Consider the following 23,443-nt stretch of genomic DNA (forward strand, 5'->3'; position numbering starts at 1 on the left):
GTCATCATGGCAAAGATAAAAGAAATCAGTTATTAGAAATTATTTATTAAAACTATTATGTTTAGAAATGTGTTGAAAAAAAATCTTCTCTCCGTAAAACAGAACTTGAGAAAAAAAAATAAAACGGGGGACAAATAATTCAGGGGGGCTAATAATTCTGACTTCAACTGTACACTTAACTTATACTTATTTTTTGTTAACAAATGGTTAAAACCTAGTAATTTTAATAACAGTGGTAAAGCATTCATTCATTTTCCTTCAGCTTAGTCCCTTATTAATCAGGGGTTGCCACAGTGGAATGAACTGCCAACTATTCCAGCATACTTTTTGGCTTTGTGCAGTTTTACACAGCGGATACCCTTCCAGCCACAACCCATTACAGTAAAACACCCATACACTCTTGCACTCATACACTATGTCCAATTTACAGTTGAAGTCAGTTATTAGGCCCCCTGAATTATTAGGCCCCCTGTTTATTTTTTTCCCCAATTTCTGTTTAACAGAGAGAAGATTTCTTTTATCTTTTCCATGATGACAGTAAACACTATTTTACTAGAAATTTTTCAAGACACTTCTACACAGCTTGAAGTCACATTTAAAGTCTTAACTAGGTTAATAAGGTTAACTAGGGGGGTTAGGGTAATTGGGCAAGTTATTGTATAACGATGGTTTGATCATTTACATTTACATTTAGTCATTTAGCAGACGCTTTTATCCAAAGCGACTTACAAATGAGGACAAGGAAGCAATTTACACAACTATAAGAGCAGCAGTGAGTAAGTGCTATAGGCAAGTTTCAGGTGTGTAAAGTCTAAGAAACAAAGCATTAGTAATGTTTTTTTTTTTTTTGAGAGAGTGTTCTGTAGACTATCGAAACAATATATCGCTTAAAGGAGTTAATCATTTTGTCCTTAAAATGGCTATAAAAAAATTAAAAACTGCTTCATTGTTCTGTTAAACATCATTAGGGAAATATTAGGGGGGCTATTAATTCTGACTTTGAATACTTATTTATATATAACTGGTTTTAATGAGGAAAACATCCTGTTATCACAAGAAAATACCTTTTATAGCATTATTAAGTGGAAAAAATAATAGCCTATAGTAGGCTAGCCTGTGTGTAGCAGCATTGCTTCACAGTGAATGAGTTGGCCTATCTGGCTTCAGAATATAAAAAAACAAGCCTTTATTCATTTTTGATTTCTGGTAATTTTATCTTTTGTTATTCGAAATAACAATGTAAATCTTCAAATAATTTTTTCATTTTGCTTTTCTGTTTTTCACCATGAAAAAGAAAAAACGTCTATTATTTCAATATTCCTTTTTGAATTTTAAAACGAAAATCCAAAAACTTTTTTTTTCGTTTTTCAATATCTGTTTCTAAAATGAAAATCCAATGACTAAAAGATTCCCTGATTTGACCGGTTCTGTGTAAATGTTTTGTTTCAACTGATTTTGTAATGTTAATCCATTTAACTGATCCAGCTTTACCTTCTCCTCTGTGCACTGTGCTGCTCCCTCTGCTGTTGTGGATTCTCTGGGCTGCAGCTCCAGTAAGGTTTTGAAGAGGGTCTCAGACGTGGTCGTCATGAACTCAATCTCAGCATTCGGGTGCAGCCTGAAGAGAGCGGGGCTTTCAGAGGGCAACCTTTCATCCATATACCTGTGATACCCACTGTAGTCCAGATCTGGAGGAGCAGGAAAGCCAGGACACAAAACCAGCTCCCCTTCAAACTGAACACAAACAGGTTACACTCACTCTATTTACACTCAAAAAAATTATGTTTGCTTATTTAAAATGAGCTGAAGCAACAAGTTCAATTCACTTAAATTTGTAAAAACTAATAAGTTAACTTAATTCCTTCATGTTTTCCAAACCCAAATCGATTGTGTGGAGCCAAGCCTTTTCTTACAGTACATGAAGTACATCTCTAATCAGAGGTCAGCCTAATGGTATATGGCAAACTGTTATGGCACATACTAGTATCTGTATTTATGCTACTATAATATATATACAGCATTTACTATTAACTACTAGTGCTTATTCAACAGATACGTGAGCTTAGTCTCCAGTGCTTTTCTTTTTAGGTATAAATAACTTAAAAAATGGATTAGCTATTAAATAAATTATCATTATATACTACTGCATATTAAACAGACACTAGTACTTATTCATTATAAATTAGCATGTATTACAAGTCATTATGTGCTCATACTAATCTATTACACACCAGTATCTTTTTCACCAGTAACAATTCTGATCAACTGCTTTTTACTGGTTTTATTTATCATAGCATAGGCTCTGCAATTATTTGAGTAATTCCATGCAAATGTCAACCTTACCATGAAAAAAATTAAGTTTTCACCATAACAGAGAAACCGTTTCTACATTTTTTTTTAATCTAAGGAAGTATTTTACAGTACTTTAAAAATGCTCAAAAACGTCTCTGTCAATGTTTTCAACTTATTATATTTAATTTACCAAAGTCCCATAAGTGGCAATTTCACATCTTTCACATCCATAACAGAGAGATGTCACATCCCTAACGCAGCTTTTTCCTCATAAATGCAAAAATGTCAAATAAAATAAAATCAATAATTTATGTTTTACAGAAAGCCAACTCTTATCTTTTTGATTAGCATTATTTCTTTTGGGTTGTGCAATTTAATTCACAGAATTTCTACAATGTAGTATAATGTAAACTTGCTGACTTTTTTTGTCACGTCCATAACGCAATTTTAATTTCCTCATTTAAAATCTAAAAAATGTTTACAGATTGATATTTTTCTGATCTCATAACTCTTGGAAAATATAAACAGTTGCTTCATTATAATGTTAACGTATACTTTCTATGTGAATTTATGTTTTGAGTTTTTACTACAAATGTCACATCCATAACGCTGGAATTGTGATTGGTCAGAATGGCTAAAGTAGAGTTCCACTCCAAAATCTTACAGTAATATTTAAGTAAAATAAATAAGTATTAGCATCTATTAATTATGTGCATTACAAATGCCTAATAAATAGGTACTAGCTGAAAATAATCATTAGCACTCAAAGTATAACATCCAGTATGTAATACAACATTTGTTAGTATCTATTTAATAAGTTTGAGTATCAAATAAATAAGCAATAAATCTAATGTTTAGGTAATAAACCAGAAAATCAGAGCACACTTGTTATCAGGTCTCCTATATGAAAGTCACATATATGATAACATGGAGTCTTTCTACACAGTGTTTTGTCCTCATCAGCATTGTAAGGTTTGTCTGTGCTGGTGCTCACTAACAGATGAAGGAGTGTGTGGTAATCGATAGCAGGGCTGGTGCTGGGCACTGGGAGAGTAATGCAGCTCTGTGGAAAGGCTAAAGAGAAACTCAGTGATTGATGGCTGCTCATCCTGAGGCCTAATGAGACTCGCTGAGGAAACACTGGGCTGCATGCCTGACCACTGCTGGAAAACAGTCTTAATCACCTCACACACACCTCACTTAAAAATATATATATATAAATAAATAAAAAAAATAACACACACACACTTCAAACTTCAAGATAGAACATTGTGGCGTATTCTTTGAAGACACGAACAAACGTGTGTCTTCAGTGTGTGGAACTAAAGGACATTTAATACATTCTTCTTCTCTTTTGTTATGTGACCACTGTGATGTACTGCAGATCCTCGCCACTAGAGAACACCATACAGCTATAGTTTTTATATGTGCAAACCCGCACGAGGTCTACAAACATTCATATAAAGTCTCATTTTGACATGATGCTGTCTGCAGAACTTGAACATTGATAAAACGACATAAATATATACACAAATCTATTTTAGAAGACATTCCATAGCATTTAGGCAAGTGGACATGGGCTGTATCTTAAATAGCCCCTCATTCCCTGTTGCTTGCATGAATCCACTAATATAATCCATTTAAATAGTGCATAAAAAAATGAGTGAGTGAATTCGAGCACTTTGTAAGGGATGCCTTTTTGTTTGTGCTTTGCTAGTTGAGTAAAAACATGGACAAGTATTTAATTAACAATTAAATAATACATTATTTAGAAACTTAATGACTGGATGCCATCTTGTGGCCGTATGCAGGAATTCATTCGTAATGCCAACTCTCACAGTGCGTTGTGGGTATTCTGTTGGTAAGCTGTTGAGTGGACAACAGTTGTACACTCATTAGTGCGATGCATTGTGTGATTGATTGAGGACACTTCTGAATGTCCACTGTTTAGACACCACTATAAAAGGCTACTCCCTCTAATAGTTCACAAAGTGTATTGTGGTGATTTCGGAAACAGCCATGTTCAAGGAGATCAAACTGATCATCAGAATAGGAAAGAAAGGTTATTTAAGCAACTTTGAACGTGACACGCTTATTGGTGTTACTTTGATTTTCACACACAGACATCTCTTTATAAAGAGTGATCAAAAAACAGAACACATCAAGTGAGCAGCAATTTTCTGGCCATTTATCTGCCTTGTTGATGACAAACAAGAATAGCCAAACTGGTTTAAGCTAACAATAAAGGTAACAGCAACTCAACCAACCACTGCAAGATTAGCAGTGAGCACCTCTGAACACATGAGGCTGGAAAAAAAGTCACCTCATTTGATGAGTCTCAATTTCCACATTGACATTTGCTTGGTAGAGTCACAATTTGGCAGCAACAGCATGAATACAAAGATCTATTGTGTTTCATATCAACGGTTCAGGTTTCTGCTAATGGCTTAATGGTGTGGGAGATATTTCCTTAGCACACTTTGGGCCCATTAGTATTAATTGAGCATTGTTTAAATGCTAAAGCCTACCTGAGAATTGATGTTAATCATATCCATGACCATAATTAAAGTTGACCAATCTTGTTATGCCTACACGATAACATGGCTTGTCACAAATCCTAAATAATATTGGTCTGTTTTTTTTTTCTTTTTTTCTGTCAATCAATTCCCTATTGACTTTATTCTTCAATGCGGAAGTGCGCGTGTTTTTGCGATTTTTTTAGAACTTCCGATTCAGCTGCCTATAGGAGAAATGACTAGGAATAATAAACGTCAAATAACGGTCAAACTACTTAGTCTACAAACAAGTGTCTGCATGACAATACAGACAAAGTAGAATAATATAATAATAAAATATCGGTTTGCAACACCAAGCAGCAAAACGAGCTGTTTTTAACGTTTAAAAATGAATGGAAGTGAATGAGACTGGAAGTCTTGAGCCAAAATGATTCAAATAGCTGCGCCCACATGTACTTGGAGAATAAGGTGAATACTCAGCTGCCCTCCACGATCACCAGTTCAGTAGAGCCGTTTCTTGTGACAGCTCTTCCTAATCAAACACACCTGAATCAACCCATTAATATATGGCTCAGAAAAGGAAACAATCCAAAATGTGCACTGTCTGTGTTCCTCAAGGAATAGTGTTGGGAAACACACTGCAATAGAGCACTATCGTGATTTGGTACAACAGGAGATTCTCATCATGGGTGTGTAGATGACCAATCCGCATCATCTGTGTGATGCCCTCTTGTTAATATACTGTAAACCAAAATCTGTGAGGAACATTAGCTGAATGTAGGTCATAAATAATTTATGCCGTTTTAAATGTGGGTACAAACCCATTAACAGATAAATGTCCAGTGAATATATATTGCATATATTTCAACAGTTTGCACACACTTATCTATACGCAAGTAGAATGACTGGATTGCTCATTGCATTCTAAACTGTGTAGAGGCAGTGAAGCCACCGGAAGTGTTTGATCCGCCATTTTACTATTCTCTATCAACGGAGAGCTCTGAACCTGTAACTCCAGATCAAGAATGATACATTGTGCAGACTACAAGTGTAATATGCATTTTAAAAAAGTGGCAGATCTGTTCACAGGCTCCCTTCAAACTTATTTAATCATTCATGTGCAAATTTTAAGTTTTCTTTTCTAACTAAGCAAGACTAGTGGCAATTGAAAAACAGCATAATAAATAACAACATACTGTATTATATAATAGACTATATATATATATATATATATATATATATATATATATATATATATATATATATATATATATATATATATATATATATATATGGCCAAACTACCTTGCAGTTATAGATGAAAGCAACATTTCCTTTTAAAACAGGTCATAAAGCAATATACGAAAACAATTACATTCCTTAATTTCCGTGGTGTAAAGTAACTAATTACAAATACTCTGTAATTGAGTAGTTTTTCTCAGGAATTGTAATTTACTAAGTAGTTTTAGAAATGTGTACTTTTACTTTCCCTTGAGTACATTTTTACTGCTGTATCTGTACTTTTACTTCACTACTTTCCTTCAACCTGCAGTCCCTACTTTATTTTTTCTTGTCAATGGGGATTAAAAAAATCAGTCCTGCGAGTCACACAGAAGGTAAATCGCATCATAATGAACTACCTCAAGACATGGGCAATTTATAATTTATAATCGTAATTTATAAGTGCAGCAAACAGAATTATTAAAGAGTCCAAGAAAATGTCCAAGGTCTTTACATGCATTGACCCAAAGACTGATTAGATGCATGTCACTGATGAGAAGATGACGGATGTTTACTGTATGATGACTGAAATGGCTTTAAACACCCAGCAGGCACAAGACATCAACATGATGTCAGATTTACGCTGTACTCCAACGTCATGGAGACGTTGCATTTTCTTTGGAAATGAAAATCGAGTTGACGTCAGAACTCAACGTCAGGCCAACGTCAATGTTCAACGTCCAACCTAAAACCAACCAAATATCAAAGTCTAATCATGTAACAGCTTGACGTTGTGTGGACATTACCACTATTGACATTTATCAGACGTTGGATTTTGGTTGCCATACCTGATGAATAAATGTCAGTGTCTGACGTCAATATGATGTTGGTTTTAGATGTTGGGTCGACGTTGGATATTAGTTACTTTCTAACATCCTAAAATCGCCCCAAATATCAATGTCATTTGATGTCATTATTGGACATCAAAATAACATTGTCCTTAGACACTGGATAGACATTGAATTTTGGTCACCTGGCGTTACAACCTAAATCTAACCTAATAATAACGTCTTATGATGTTGTGTGCCTGCTGGGCAATAACTAGATTGCACTACAGAATGTTACGTTTACACACATCCACTAATTACATGTAAACGCATCAGTTTTTAACAGCGTAATACTCACAACTCACTACTCTTGAGTACTTTTGAAAGGGCTACTTTTTACTCATACTTTGAGTAATATTTACAACCGATAATTTTTACTCTACTTGCACTACATTTTTAGGCAAGTAATGGAACTTTTACTTGAGTATGATTTTTCAGTACTCTTTACACCACTGCTTAATTTACCATTACATTCTTGTAATTGTATTGGCATTATATGAATTTACTGAGCATGTACTTTGCTAATCAAACACAGTTATAACAAATCACTATAAACTAAATCAAAAAAGAGCTCAATTTTGTAAGTAATATGCATTTGTATAGTGCATTTATTGTGTATGTCCATACACCCAAAGCGTCTTGTGCTTAAATGTGTGCAAATAAATGTGTGTACAATATCTTTATATATGTTTCTCATTTATAATAATTATATATATTAAAAATTATATTATATTGTATATAATTATATATATATATATATATATATATATATATATATATATATATTATATTATTGTTAAAGTTGCCTCATCTAACAATGACCCTCAACACCCAACAGCTGCTTTTTATTTCACCATAAGCAATCCAGTCATAAGCATTGCAGATCTTAGAAGTCAGTGTTTCCACCCTACTTAAACATTTTCAAATGACTGCTAGTTTATTGAGCCTTCAAATTCTTAAAACATAGTAAGATATATAATAGTTCTTTGATCAAATTTCCAATGTGTGTCATAGCATATTGCAGTGCCCTGAATATTTTTACCATCTTGGGATTGATGAACTCCTGGAGGTACGTGCGGCAGAGCGTCCTGTCTCTCTCATCAGTGATGTGTCCTCCGTATATGATCTCTCCAAACAGATAACAAAGATCCTCCCATGGTACCTGAGCCACACATATTAACACACCAAAATGTCAAATCTCTAGCACAAACTGATCCCTCAGCGCCCTGCGTTTAACACCCACAGCACTATTTTTAGCCTGGTTTGCAAGTTCTGACATAGAAAAAACATGAACTCTGGTGAAAGGTTGAACAAAAATGAAGGGTTCGCTCACAAGCACGAGTTCAAGAACTGAAGTGGTCTGACGGGAACATCCTATAGTCAGGAGAAATGGCTCTTTTATTCTACACTAAACAAAAAGGCAATCCACTTCATGTATAATTCCAGCAAAGATCAAACTCATGCTTTGCTTGGCCTGAGAAAAGAGCGTATGATGCGTAATTGTAAAGGAGAGAAGAACAAGTGAGCCTGTGTCTCATAACCGATGACAGACGCTAGAGGTTCACCATCATTTGTACCTGTATTGTTTTGCAAATTGCTTCTTTCATCAGCTCTAATTGCAGTGATCACTTATAAAGCGTTGTAAGGTGTCACGCACAACGCGTGTAATTACATTTAGCATGACGCTTCATTTGCCGCCTAATGAATCCTCAGTGAACGCACATACAGGTTACTGTTTGGTTAACATAATGAAGGACATTCGTTTTTTGAGGAGAGGAGGGACATTTAGAGCGACTATAATTTGTTTTGAGCGCTGAAATGCTGGAAGAGGAAAAACACAATTTTGCGGATACAGTCAGATCAAGACCGTTCACTTTATATGATGGAGAATGTGGGAAATTAGGTCACAGTGAGCAACAATGTGAGCTTCATGTAATTTACAGTCAGCTCAGAGATTAACAGTTAAACGTTAAAGGGAATGTTCTTGCTCCACAGCTAAAAACAAATAACAATTTGACTTATTGGCTTTCAAATCTCCTTTTTAGACAAAACTGTAAAATATCTCTTTCAGTTATCTTTGAAAACCTGGAAATCAATCTAGAAGACAAGGACATGCTAACATCATGCTAAATCCTGTCAATCATGTTAAATATTCTAATAATATGCTAAAGCATGACAGAAATCAACAACAGGAACATGTTCAACATGTACAAAACATGCAAACGTTTGCTAAAATATTCAGAAAATATGAAAGCAACTTATAATGTACTTTTTAGGCTTTTTTAGGCAAGAATGTAGTTGTTTTGTTGCAGAGCAAAGATGGTTGACGTTGTCATCCACAAGATGCCAACAAAGACTGCATAATAAACACGTAGAGAAAAAAAAATTCTGTGTAAAACTTCAGTTGATCAAATCATTATAAATCTGGTAAGTGAAATTCTAAGTGGATCTCTCTCTTTTGTATGTTGTAGAGCTGTATTTATACAATAGTAATTGTGTATTGAGTGTAAGATGGGACTCATATCAGGAATGTATGTATTTTGTGTTGGCCAGTCTTTGTATAACCCTGAGTTACTTTTTGGTTGGCCATCTGTTTGTTTCTCATGCATATCCTGCAGACTAGTTCAGTAAAAAGAAAGAAAGAAGAAACACCTGCATGTGTTAGGCGTTTTTCTTTATCGCAAAGATAACAGTAATTTGTTTTTGCGCTGCTTTGACTTTTTCTGAGTTGATTATTGTGATATCCCGATAGCAACAGAGAAATACTGAGAAATGTCTCTAGACTGATGGCATTTCATGCTGTTGAGCCTTATAATCTTAAAATGTCAGCAAAATCACCTGTTCTGTCATGATTTTAGACATTACGCTAGAGAATCATTCAAATACTAGCCCTAAAATTACATTTGTGATGTAGCAATGGTTTCTGCTGTTCTGACGTCAGCTGCAGATGTGAATGAATGGCGGAAGAAAGTAGTTCCTCATACAAAAGGATTTTGAGACTCTCTGTGTTTGATTTTCTTACATATATATATATATATATATATATATATATATATATATATATATATATATATATATATATATATATATATATATATATATATATGCAGTCGAACTGTTGTATAAACGCAATATCACACTCATAGCAGTGCGATGTGGCTGTATATCGCCACTGGTGGGACACTAAGGCACTCGGCTGCATGCCTCCCATCTGTGCCAATATACATATATATTGTACTGCTACTCGTGTGATATTGCTCATATATATAGCCACAGTCAACCACTTCCATTTCTTCTAGTCATGATCATGTGAGGAAGAAGCAGCATTTTTTTATCATACTAAATACATTTTTTAGATTATGTTATAATGCTGCTCTGTACCGTCTAATAAAACACACAACACATTAAATTACCTTTGGTGTTTCCCTGTTTTCTATAAATCCAAACTGGAAATTAATGGTTTAAAATTAAATTAAAATTAAAATAGTTCAAATCAGCAATATCAAAAGCAATAGTTTATTAATGCATTTAGGATAACGTAAGAACAAAATTACATGTTGTGCCTTTGTGTGTGACATGACTAAACTGTGGTCATAAAAAGCTATTCTCACAAATCACATGAGTGGAGGCTTAAACCTGGAAACAGTATTCCATACGTCCAGACCTAACAAGCAGATTATCAGAATATCCATGTGATGGCATAGCTAATTTTTCAGCACCATAACTATAGTCTTTAGAGTGGCATGATCCTTCAGATATGATTATAATATGCTGATTTTATGGTCGAGAAATACATTTAATTATTATTATGTCACATCATGTTTATCAGTTGTAAATAATAATAATAATAATTATTATTATTATTATTTTTTTTTTTTATTATTATACCTACTTTTATTATTATTATTATTAATATTATGCTATCTTTCCCAGTGATGGGTTACTGCTGGAAGGGCATCCGCTGGGTAAAACATATTCTGGATAAGTTGGCGGTTCATTCCACTGTGGTGAACCCAGATTAATAAATAGACTAAGCCGAAAAGAAAATGAATGAATGAATATAATTTTATCAGGATAATGAATAGTGATATCTTACTTTGGTACTGGCCTCCAGGTAGTTGTACAGAACATTAGCTGAAATATTGAGATCTCCGTTGTTGAATGGGTATCTGTGGTTCCAACCTTGAGGTCCAAACTTCCGCCTCTCACTCACACAGGCATGGAAGTAACACAGCGAGAACATGAGTCCTTTAAACTCCTGCTCTCGAGAACACATTTCCAGGGTATCCTACAAGATGAAGAACAAATTAAGAATAATTAATAAAGTTCTTACAGGGATAAATAATGGAAATGAAAAATGAAAATTCTGTCTTTATTTACTCATCCTCATGTTGTTCTTAATCCAGTATGAGTTTAAAATATTTTCTTCTTCTTTATTTAGAAGAAGAAAGAAACTCAGGGTGAGTAACTGATGAGTCTATTTTCACAGTTTTTTAAAGTGCCTTCATTCTACAGTACATTATAATGAAAAATAACAGCAAAATGCCGAATTCAAACATAACAACTTTTAGTTCCCATGTAAATGGATTGACTTGCCCAGTGGGTAAAGTGTGTAAAGACCTGGCTGAAGTTGTTCAGAGCGGCATGTAGGCTGGAGTTCATGCCAGTGGGGGGTTCAGTGGTGAGTTTGAAAGCGTTCTCCAGGATGGCGCGAGGGATCAGATGCTCATGTGGATTGGGGGCTGGTTCTCCACTCATGAACACTCTGTAGTTTGAGTGAGCATTGCTAGCTGTGTTCTCCAACATCTCCTCCAGACGACTCAACCACTGTGACAGCAGGTGGACATTCTAAAACAGACATCAATTAGTAAAATTAAAGAAGCACAGAGCCACTGTAAAGTGCTTCATGCCATTTTTGCTATATACTCTCTGTATTATAATGTTGTTTTAGCTCTGCCCACTGATTTACACATGCAATAGGTAAATAATGAGAGATGCTGCAGCTCAAAGTAAAAACTAAATGATACCGATGACAACAAAATGTAGCAAGTCCAGTGGCAAATTGTCTTTGCACTACCTTCCTTCTGTTCTAAACTTTAGGAACCACCTCAGTAAATACTTTAAATTTTGCTTCATTTTTCACTGACCAATTTACAATCAAGGCACAAAGTGACAGGATTTTCTATAAGATTAAACCTAAAAGATTATGTTTTGTTGACTATGTTTGATCTGACAGTAATGTTGCAATACACAAATGTGAGAAACTGTTTTTATGTGGTCAAATGTAAAACAATTTTAATAAAAGTTATAAAGTTATAAAAGTTTTTCCACGTATGCTAGTGGGTATATAGGCTACGTTCACACTGTGCAAGGCTTAGTGCTCAAATCAGATTTTTCTCAGATCAGATTTTTTTTCCCATTGCGGTTTACATTGGTGTTATAAATGTGGCCAATATCAGATTTGCAGTGTGAACAGAATGGTCTTAAACTGACCCGCATGAGCAAAAGTACAATTATGGACAGCACAAAATGTCTAATTATACACACTATGTGTATCCTGTATGAAGTAAGCACATTGTCAGATTATGTTTAATGTCTTTTCACAGACAACCGGGGTGTATTTGATAAACTGTAAAGGGTTGTTCTGCTACTACTAATGTGTAATTCGGTATTTGAAAGCTAAAATAAGTCACTTGTGACTGAAAACACTGATCAAAAAACCACAGTGCACATCTTTCTGACCACTGGTGTAGTGAACTCATAAAGGGTTAATGAGCAGCCGCAGACTGAACTGTGAAGGCGGAGTTGGTTTACCTCCGTTTGCAGAGTTATTTCACTTTACTTCGTTATGAATAACAGGCACATGCAGAAGAGGGGTTTGTGTGCTTGAGCACCTGCCCTTTTTTTTTCTCTCTGAGAGAAAGTGCCCCCTCCTTGCACACGGATCCCCTATCCGCAACGCGGTCTTCAGCTTTACGATCAACCCGCGCCCCAGTCCTAACCAGATTGGTTAATAAGCACCAGTTTTGCCTTTTTTTTTTAAATGAACAACCAACTTTTGACGCTACGTACATGTTCCACAAGAGGGGGTGGGGGGGTCACACGCTACATGATCTGACAGCAACTCGTTCCCCAACAGCTCAGTCAAGCTACCAAACCACAGCCAATGAAATTTTCAGGGAGAAGCCCTCAGAAAAAGCGAAACACTATTGGCTGCTTGTGTGCTGACTTCACTGACTTCAAGCTTTCAAGGTAGCATTTAAAAACATTGTCAGTCAGCTGAGCAGATCAATTGCTCATCTGCAAGGTTCAAGTGGATATATACACAGAGAGTTTTTAATTTTTGTAATTGATTAACTCTTTGAAATAAAACAAATATATCTATAACACCCGGACGTTTTCTAAATATCTGTGTATTTCTGTCTAACATTATTTTTCTACAAAACAGTAAAGAACTGAGCATTTCTACCTTTACTTCCCATATTGGTCAAAATGACTGCATGCATGTCTGCTACTTTTCACTGTGACTTTAAATATGGATGCACTTTTTGCCTAGCAACTTCCTGCTAACATAAACATAACTTTCTGATAGCAAAAACACAAATTTACTTCAGATATATCTTTCAAAACAGCATATTCTGTGCCGTAAAATAGCAGTTTGAAAGTGAAAATGAAAGCGAGGTCCACAGCTTTGCGTGTTCTAGTATCTTAACTACATATTTATAGGCTGTATTACCAAAAAAGCTGATATTTTTAGGGTAATGGTATCATAAAATAAGATGACATACATTCAAAGCTTAATTTTAATATTTCAATAGAAGTTCTGAATGTAAATATAACGTGACAATATGACGTCTTATGTGAGAATGGTCAGAATGACTAGTATGGTAATACTAATAGTTACAGAATTCTAGTTTCACTGTTAATATAGCCTACTCTCGTGTCCGTGTTAACGCGGAGTGAATCGAGTGCATCGATGTCCATTCTGGCCAATCACAGACGTTCCTGTTGAGCTCCTGAGAGCACAACTATTTAGCTCATGCTGATATGCTCTCTCATTGGCTGCCACTCGTCACTACGTCGAGTCGGCCGAATTCTCTGGAATATTCAGCATGCTAGATATTGGATTTCCGTCTGCGAGGTGTCGCCGACGCTTCAGCGATTTTTCCCCGATCACAGGCCGATCTGTCGGCGAGCTCATTAACTTCCAAATTGGACTCAAATCAGGCTTAAAAGCCCGTAGTGTGAACTAGGCCTTAGAAGACATTAAAAAATAGCAAAAAGGCGGTTTATGACCCCCTCAATCGTTTGACTTGACTTTTTTTCTGTTTGAAGTTTTATGGTCTTCTCTATGTTTTGATTGTTGTATATTGGTTTGATAAGAAAAACAAACCCACTAAAAAATTCTACCTGCAGGATGACCCAGTGTCCGTTTTTAGCTGCGGTCTCCAATACTCTTTCAGCAACAGTTTCTTGTCCTTGACCTAAGGACACATTATGGATGTTCCCTCTGTCCGTGGTAAATCCAAGCTTCAGCCCTAGAAAACAGATATGGTAGGGTTAATACTGTAAATCAAAAACAGAACAAAAATAAAACATAGCTTTAGTGTTATGTGTGTTTCTCTGTCTACCAAGTGTTTCTACATCTTTGACAGGATTGACTCCAGGAGAAAGAATGAAGAACGCTGGTGTAGTTGGACTGCACTCCTCAAAACACTTTTCAAACTCCATCCCACTGATGTCGACATACTTGGGTCCCAAACTGTCCTCGATAAAATTTCTGTTTAAAAAAAAAAACAGAATGATGAGATTTAGGGACCAAAAACACTGGTGTTTCAAACCTGGCCAACTCTATTTTATTTTAAAGTAAAATTTTCGACAGATTGGCTGTTTTTTTTATGGTTCTCTGAAGCACGCTCATTACCGGAGAGCGTAGGTCATCCTGTCAGGCCGGATAGCTCTTAGAATGATGAGTCTCTGGAGAGGGCTCTTGGTCTTCCAGTCCTGAGGGAAACGCTCTCTTTCAGGACACTCAGACTCCACCAGTTTCCTCCAGCGTTTGGCAGACCCTTCAACATCCCTGTCCAGACCCCTGAATGCATCTTGCATGGAGATGCTCTAAAAGCAAAATGACATTTTGCTACTAAACTAAGTATTATACAACAAAAATTTAAGTGATAATTCACTTGAAAATCTGTTACTTTTTTCTGTTTAAAACAAGAAGATATTTGGAAGAATATGTTGGGAACCAGTAGTCATTAACATCCATGATATGAAAAAAAATAGTATGGAAAGCTAACATTCTTCCAAATATGTTCTTTCTTTGTTCAAACTTAAACAAGTTTGGATCAAGTGGAGGGTGAGTAAACGATGTCAAAAATTAATTTCTGAATTAACTTCTCTTTAAAACAAAAAAACCCTACAGCTGCATCCCAAATGCGACATTACACACTTACACACTATGGACTTATAAACGTATACACTCAACTGTGTAGTGTATGAGTTTACAGTAGTGTTGCCCCATTAGAACACTAATGTTTTTTTACTAAACAAAAATGTAAACATTTTCCCCGTCAAATTTTAACAATTGCCAAATTAGTGAAATGACCAAAACAAGCTAGTGGTACATGCCATGACTACAACCACATTCATAATGCATAATTGTTTATGCAGGAGAATAAAATTATGCTTAAGGATAAAATATAATTTGCAGGATAAAAATAAATGAAGTGCGAATGCAATACTTACACTATTTTTACTACAAAATGGCGTAAAATAATGCATAATTATGCAATTTGGGACCCACTTAATATCTTCCAATATCACCCTTAAATCATAGTTCACCCAAAACAGAAAATTTTAACAATTTATTTACCTCTTACTCACTTTAAACCTTGGGTTTCTTACTTTTTTATACACACAAATATATATATACACACACACACTCAGTTGAAGTCAGAATTATTAGGCCCCCTGAATTATTAGCCCCATTTATTTTTTCCCCAATTTCTGTTTAACAGAAAGAAAATTTCTTCAACACATTTCTAAACATAATAGTTTTAATAACTCATTTCTAATAACTGATTTCTTTTATCTTTGCCATGATGACAGTAAATAATATTTTACTAGATATTTTTCAAGACACTTCTATACAGCTTAAAGTGACATTTAAAGGCTTTGCTAGGTTAATTAGGTTAACTAGGAAGGTTAGGGTAATTAGGCAAGTTATTGTATAACAATGGTTTGTATATATATATATATATATATATATATATATATATATATACAGTCCAGAACAAAATCTTAAGACTGGGAGAAACATTACAGTTAATCACACGAGTAGATCATAATCCGATTGTAAGCACTGCTTTAAAATACCCAAAGAAGACACAGGTGCAGAAGCAAAAAAACTGAGAATTGGCAATTTATTGAAAAAAGCATTTAAACTTAAATAGGTTTGATCAGAAGTTTAGGACCATACGCCAAAAAACAAGACAATAAAACTAAAATTGTTAAACACGACTCAGTAATAAGTAGCGCCTCTATACTTGTTGATCACATCAAACACTCATTTCGGCATGCTTGATACAAGTGTTTCCAGGAGGCTGGTGGTACTGTTGCTCTATGTGGTTAAGATGGCTTCAAGAAGGTCACCCACGGTCTGGAACTGGCGTTAAATCAGGGGAGCATGGAGGATGGTCCAAAAGAGCAACGTTATTCTCCTGGAAGAAGCATTTCGTCAGGCGGGCATTGTGAATTGCGGCGTTTCTTGCTGAAATATCCAGTCATTACTGCACAGACGAGGGCCCGCAGTCAAGAGGGATGCCCGCTGCAACATGTCTACATAACCAGCAGGTGTTTGACGCCCCTGCACAACCTGAAGCTCAATCTTACTATTAAGGGAAAAAGCACCCCAGATCATGATGGAGCCTCCACCACTGTGCCGTGTAGTTAACATTTCCTGTGGAATCTCCTTGTCGTGCCAGTAGCGTTGGAAGCCATCAGGAAGCCAAGTTAATTTTTTTTTCGTCAGAGAACAAAACTTTCTTCCACTTTTCAATGTCCCATGTTTGGTGCTCCCTTGCAAATTCAAAACGTGCAAGTTTGTGGTGTGGGAGAAAACTTTGAAGACGTTTTTTGTTCTTTAAGCCCTTCTCTCGAAGATGTCGTCTTATGGTTATTGGGCTGCAGTCAGCATCAGTAAGAGCCTTAATTTTGGTTGAAGATCTGCCTATGTCTTCTCGGACAGCTTGTCTGATCCTCTGGCTCAGTGCAGGTGAAATTTTTTTGGGTCTACCACTTGACTTTTTTGTCCCATAATGCTCAGGATCTTTTAAGAAATTTAAAATGACTGTCTTACTGCGTCCAACTTCGGCAGCAACGACATGCTGTGAGAGCCCTAGCTTGTGCAGCTCAACAATCCTGCCATGTTCAATAAGAGAAAGCCTTTTTGCCTTTGCCATCTAGAGATCATTAGAGTGTTACAGGCCGAAGGAAACTTACAGCAAAGCCAGTTTTGCACAGAACTGAACTTTTTAAGGCTATGGTCCTATCCTTTTGATCAGCTGATTTGAGCCTGTTTGAGTTTAAATGCAATTTTAATTTAATTGCCTACTCTCTGTTATATTTATTTATTTATTTATTTATTTATTTATTTATTTATTTATTATTTTTTTAAAGAAAGCAACAAAACCTGTGATCATTGAACTCCATAGACTTAGTTTTTACTAAGGAAACTTAGTAAAATGTCTGTGTTAAAAAAAAAAAAATGTACTAGCTTTGTATTTTTGAACAGGGGTCCCTTTTATCACCACACATACTTGTCAATAAATAGTTTATAAACCTCTGGAATAGTTTGTTTAACTTATTAAGAGATTTAAAAATGTATATTTTTCTAAACAGCAATGTTGACTCAAGTTATACCACGTGTCCAGGCACAGGTGGTTCGTACCTTAATAGCACCCCAGGCCTGTGGCGACAGGAAGCTGACAGGACTGCTCTCATAAACCTCTACAGGAAACCTCAGCAGAATCTCCAGATCCTGAGCATCAATGGAGCCCCTCATCAGGAGAACCTGAACAAAAGCAAAATAATGAGGACATTAGACCTCAGGCCTGTTGAATACAGATGTCTCCATCCATCAGAGAAGGACAAGCAGGTCTCGCAACAGCTTTACTCGGTTTGATGTGAACGTGTGAAGGACAGGCGTTGGAGACAGCAGGGAAAACAGGTGCTGTCCTGACAGGTATTTGCATTCTGCCATTGCGGCCCAGCCTCCTGTCAGAGTTGACCAGCTAAGGGAGAGCAGTGCCCGGCCTCTGAGAGTTAATCAATAGGAACGGGCCCGGCTCCTCTGACAGGGCCTAATGGAACTTAATGTAAGGGCAGAAATGTGGAGTGATTGATGTGAATGACAAAGTCCTGGAGGAGGAAGGGAGGAGGTGGTGGTGGGTGGATGGGAGGTGTTTCTATTCGTCCCACTCACCTGGAGGGCGGTGTGGGTGAGGAAGGTGAGTCGGTCTCGCTGGAAGAGCCCCTGGCAGGTGAACTGAAGGGCTGAATGGGTGATGGACTCGGTCAGAGATAAAACACGCAGGGACACATCTTCATCACTTGGAGCTCTCGCAATGGCTTTCAGGAACACTTTGTTGAAGGCCTTAAATGTAAGATATACAGTTGAAGACAATATGATCAGATTTTTTTATTCTTTTCCAAGCGCTGTTTATTTTAGAAAGATATTTTATAACACATTTCAAACATAATAGTTTTAATAACAAATATCTAAAAACATTTTACTAACTAACATCTAATAACTCATTTATTTTGTCTTTGTGATGATAATGATACATAACATGGCAGTTTATTTGCATAAAAAAATGGTATTCACCTTAAAGTGAAATTTAATTGCTTAATTGGGTTAACTAGGTAGGTTAGGTCAATTGAGTAAGTCACTGGACAACAGAACGGTTGACAATATCGTCATAAAGATTATTAAAATTAATATTTTTGTTTGTGAACATGATGTCTGAGTGCATATTTACCAATATGGTGATTAGACTCGCTATTGTGAATGTTGTTTTTAACTTGAGAATAGAAAGATGAGACTGTGTGCGATAAGTGTTCCTGTGAGACAGTGGTTCCCAACTTTTTTTTGCCTGAGACCCCCTTTTCAACAAGCCCCCCCACCTCAACATTTAATGATATTACTGTATCACTCATACAAGTTTGCAGTAAGGATGACAAAAAAGGTTGTTTTCAAACAAACAATATGTTTATTACTATATCTAGATACTGTATGTGTATGCACAAATAATAGTCTAAGGTAAAATATAAAAGCAAAACCTGAGTAGGCCATTTGTACCTGAAAAACGTAAGCCTTTGGCCCTTAAATTGGCCATATATATTAGTTGCCAATTAGTTGCCAATTTTTAAAAAGTTTCTTGTCAGTAGCTGTGACGTCCCTCATCTTATTTTGGGTGTGTATCAATGCCTTGCCTTGCCTTGCGCTCAAAAAATGCTCTGAGCTTGTCGCGGTATTGAGATGAGTCGTCTGCAAATGTCTTATTAATTTGGTCTGCCTCATGCATTCGTTTGAACTTTGGCACAGATAATCCACTGTGGTGGGTCAGGGACTCTGCTTAAAGAAAATGGAATAAAACGATAGTTCAGGTAACTATCTTGGCATTTCCTGCATTTCGTGTTTCCAGTATTCCAAGCGATGTGACCCAAAATGTTTGGAGCGTCTCACTTGGGTCCAGTATGCTTGGGTCATTAATATTATGGTCTCAAATTTTGCATATTTTTTGGTCAGCAAGGGGATAAAATGAACTAAGACAACATGATCGTTTTCCTAATGGGCTCTATGCACAGCTAGAGTTTTAAAGTCAACATTAAACTTCCGGTGAAAGACTATTTTCAATTTCACAAGGTTGTTTTTACAGCATTGATGTTGTAATTTGTTTTAATGTAATTAAAATACACTCATTTAATAGACTTAAGCATTCATTTAGTTTTTCAAGCGTAAAACAAGATGAAAGACTGTTGTAACCACTAGCGCCGTCAGTAGCAACAGGCGCAACAGCTACAGCAACAGGCGGGGGGAAATGGAATTTAATGCAGTGCTTCTTGTCTGATCTGAGACCCACTTCATATTGTATATCTAACAGGCAGTGAAGATCGCTGAATTAAAAAAAAAAAAATCAGATCTTAAACGTGACAATTTTGTAATAGAAAGACTTGGGCTGCCTGGCTGAAAATTAAAAGTCTGTGTGCATCTAGCCCATTGTCCCCTGCCAAAAAACTTTTAAAATATGATGCAACAACCCACAGAGCTCGCTGTGGCCCCCTTGTGGGCCGGGACCCCCCTGTTGGGAACCGCTGCTGTGAGAGGTCCTCATAAATGGCACATATCCAGGCATATTAATGGCTACACACAGGCAAACATGTGGTGATTCATAAACTAAAGTGGACATTAAGATTGCAAGAATCAATCCTTTTGTCTCATATGATGTAGCTTGGGGCAACACGGTGGCGCAGTAGGTAGTGCTGTCGCCTCACAGCAAGAAGGTCGCTGGTTTGAGCCTCAGCTGGGTCAGTTGGCATTTATGTGTGGAGTTTGCATGTTCTCCCTACGTTCGCGTGGTTTTCCTCCGGGTGCTCCGGTTTCCCCCACAATCCAAAGACATGCGGTACAGGTGAATTGGGTACGCTAAATTGTCCATAGTGTATAAGTGTGTATGGATGTTTGTCAGAGATGGGTTGCAGTTAAAAGGCCATCCGCTGCGTAAAACATATGCTGGATAAGTTGTCAGTTCATTCTGCTGTGGCAACCCCAGATTAACAAGGGGACTAAGCCGATAAGAAAATGAATGAATGAATGAATAATGACCAGAAAAACTGTCAGCAAGTCGTTTCTGCATACTAACCATTGACATGTTGTCTGCTGGTTTTTTCGCCCCTCTTGGTTTGCGGGAGTTTCATAGGAATACTGTATGTGCACACATTAACTCTGACTAATCGAATAACATTATAGGAAATACATTCAGCAACACATCTGGCCAAAAACAGATACTGATGTTGTTTAATGACTGTATTTGAAATACTTTCAGCTGGTTCCAGCCACAGCAATTGGTAGCCATACTTAACTTTTTGTCATTTGTTGTGAATTAAATAAGAGACAAACCAGGAGAAATTTCAGGTATCGTCAAAGTAGAATCCTTTAATGAGAACTCGCCGTCGCTGTGTCGTTCATCTCAAAAACCTTAACTACTGCAGCCTGGCACTCAGTTAAATACAAAAAGACAGAGCCATACCTGGAACTTACAATATACATTACTGTGGAGACATGATATGGAGAAACGATACTGTCTCTTACACATAGGCAATCAAACCTGACTCCTCAGAATGCATCTTACAATGTAAAAACATCATTTATATATATATAAAGAAATTTGTAATATATCACAAGTCACTTTAATAGTTGTCCCCGAGTTGCACTACTATGGAGCTGTTGCTTAAGACCTGTAAACAAATACCTTCCCTCATCCTATTATAATCCACAGTGCAGCTGACTACAGTAGCCGATTTAGTCTAAAATCGTAAGTATTTTTTGCATTTTTGGTCTGTTCGAGTTTGGATAAATTTAGATATCATGAAGGTAGCCCAGCAGCTCCATAATACCATGGTAAGAAAGTGTGATTAAAATTAAGCTGCCTTCATGTTACTGTACCAAAACTAAACTGAAACTTAACTGGCTAGTCAGCTAATCCAGCTTCATGGTACAAGGCCCAGGTCTCAGTAAGCTTATTAGGTCTTCTTTTGGTGCGCACTTGATTGTGATTTGTCATTCACATATGCACAAACCCACCGCACAAAATGGGAAAACAAATTTTAGAGCGAGTGATCTGAACTAAATGAAGCAGATGTGTAGTGTGTTACCTTGAGGGAGTACTGGTACATGGGATTAACATAGTGGAGTTCTTTTATAATGAAGTAGAGCAGAGCGGCTCTTTCTGCTGCTGGCCTGTAGAGATCTCGTGCCTCGTTGGTCTTTATCTCATTCTCTCGAGCTGCAACAGCCTGTGTAAACAGTGCACTGTTGGGATATACAACTACATATGGTACAGCTTTTTATTATATAGTAGCATTTAATAAAACAGGCTATTGGAATGAACACTGACTGTCTTTCCACATTTCAGTCTTTTATCCATCACACTATTTTTAAAACTTTCCCTTAAACAATGCAAAAATGAGACCTAAGCCGGAAAAACCATTATAAGGTAACTGGACAGTGAGAATGGTACCTTGTTCTGGATGTGTCTGGCAGTGTTCTTGGTGTGTTCCAGCTGCTCCACTAGGGCTGTATCTCTCAGGAAGTTTCCCTCTGCCGCTGACAGTTTGCTCAACAGTTCATCCTCAAGTCTCTTTAGCTCAATCTGACACAAGTTCTGCTGAGTGCTCAGCTCCAGCTGAAACAATCAAAGATGGACTTCAGGACTTTATTAATTATTAAAGGATTAGTTAACCCAAAAATTAAAATTTTAGCATTAAAGTACTCACCCGATCCCCTAAGAATCATTGTTCATCTTTAGAACACAAATTATATATTTTTTCTAGCTCCCAAATTCCCCATAGATAGTAAGAGTTGCGAGACGTTCAGACCAAAAACATTTTCAAAACATTCTATATGACTTCAGTGGTTCTGTGGTACTGTAATCATACAAAGGTCCAAGAACAATTTTGTGTGCCAAAAAACCAAACAAAAAAAATCTGTTCTAGCGTTGGGCGATTTGGCCTATAATCAAAATCTTGATTAATTGAACATTTTAACTTACGGTTAATCAACGATTATTTTATTTATTAATTTTATGTTTTTGCGCTCATAGTTCACTGACAAGTTTTAAATAGTAAATATGCTCACAAGTGAGTGATCTTTTGAATGAAGTGTGCATTACTTGATTTTAAAATAACTGAAGTAAACACACTATCTATGATCATTTATTGACACGAATGCTGAAAAACTGAAATTGAAACACACATTGCCTAAAATGTACCTGCACCGCTCACCATCATCATCTCTACCAAACCGACCAATCACAAAGTTGTGCTACGCATTGTTGTGACGTGTAAGTAAATTTTTTGAGAGGTGCGTGGGTATGTGAAGGCTGTGCTGTACTCGTGCCCTTGGCAGAAGTATAATATTATAATAATATAATAAGTATAAATCATAATATAATAAGTATAATTTAGCCTTAACAGAGTGAGGTCACATGACTCCACACACGTTAGAGAAAGTAATTTAAAAAATTGATTAAAGGTTTTGAATGTCGTTTTCGATTACTTTTCGATTAATCGTCAGCACTACTATGTTCGTTTATGTTTTTTCTTCCTTGTCAGGGTGTTTACTATGAACAATAAGATGTATTGAAAATAGTGTTACACACAAGCATCATATTGCTGTAGTAAATGCACATGTGGACCTGTCTGGCGAACAAAGATGTATTTACCTGTTTTTTTGTTTGTTTTTTG

The 23,443-nt window shown here is 36.4% G+C and overlaps 1 protein-coding gene across 1 annotated transcript in view; it reads right to left on the minus strand.

The window, feature by feature from the left end:
- Positions 1-23,443, minus strand: part of LOC130243144 (dynein axonemal heavy chain 11) — a 140,820-nt gene that overhangs the window by 5,141 nt on the left and 112,236 nt on the right. Inside the window, 11 exon segments of the mRNA XM_056475211.1 lie at positions 1,492-1,734; positions 7,959-8,078; positions 11,013-11,204; positions 11,537-11,764; positions 14,327-14,454; positions 14,548-14,696; positions 14,841-15,034; positions 17,868-17,990; positions 18,402-18,572; positions 21,854-21,994; positions 22,219-22,383. Coding sequence (XP_056331186.1) covers positions 1,492-1,734; positions 7,959-8,078; positions 11,013-11,204; positions 11,537-11,764; positions 14,327-14,454; positions 14,548-14,696; positions 14,841-15,034; positions 17,868-17,990; positions 18,402-18,572; positions 21,854-21,994; positions 22,219-22,383 — 1,854 coding nt within the window.

This window comes from Danio aesculapii, chromosome 16, assembly GCF_903798145.1.
Source record: "Danio aesculapii chromosome 16, fDanAes4.1, whole genome shotgun sequence".
NCBI classification, from domain to species: Eukaryota; Metazoa; Chordata; class Actinopteri; order Cypriniformes; family Danionidae; genus Danio; species Danio aesculapii.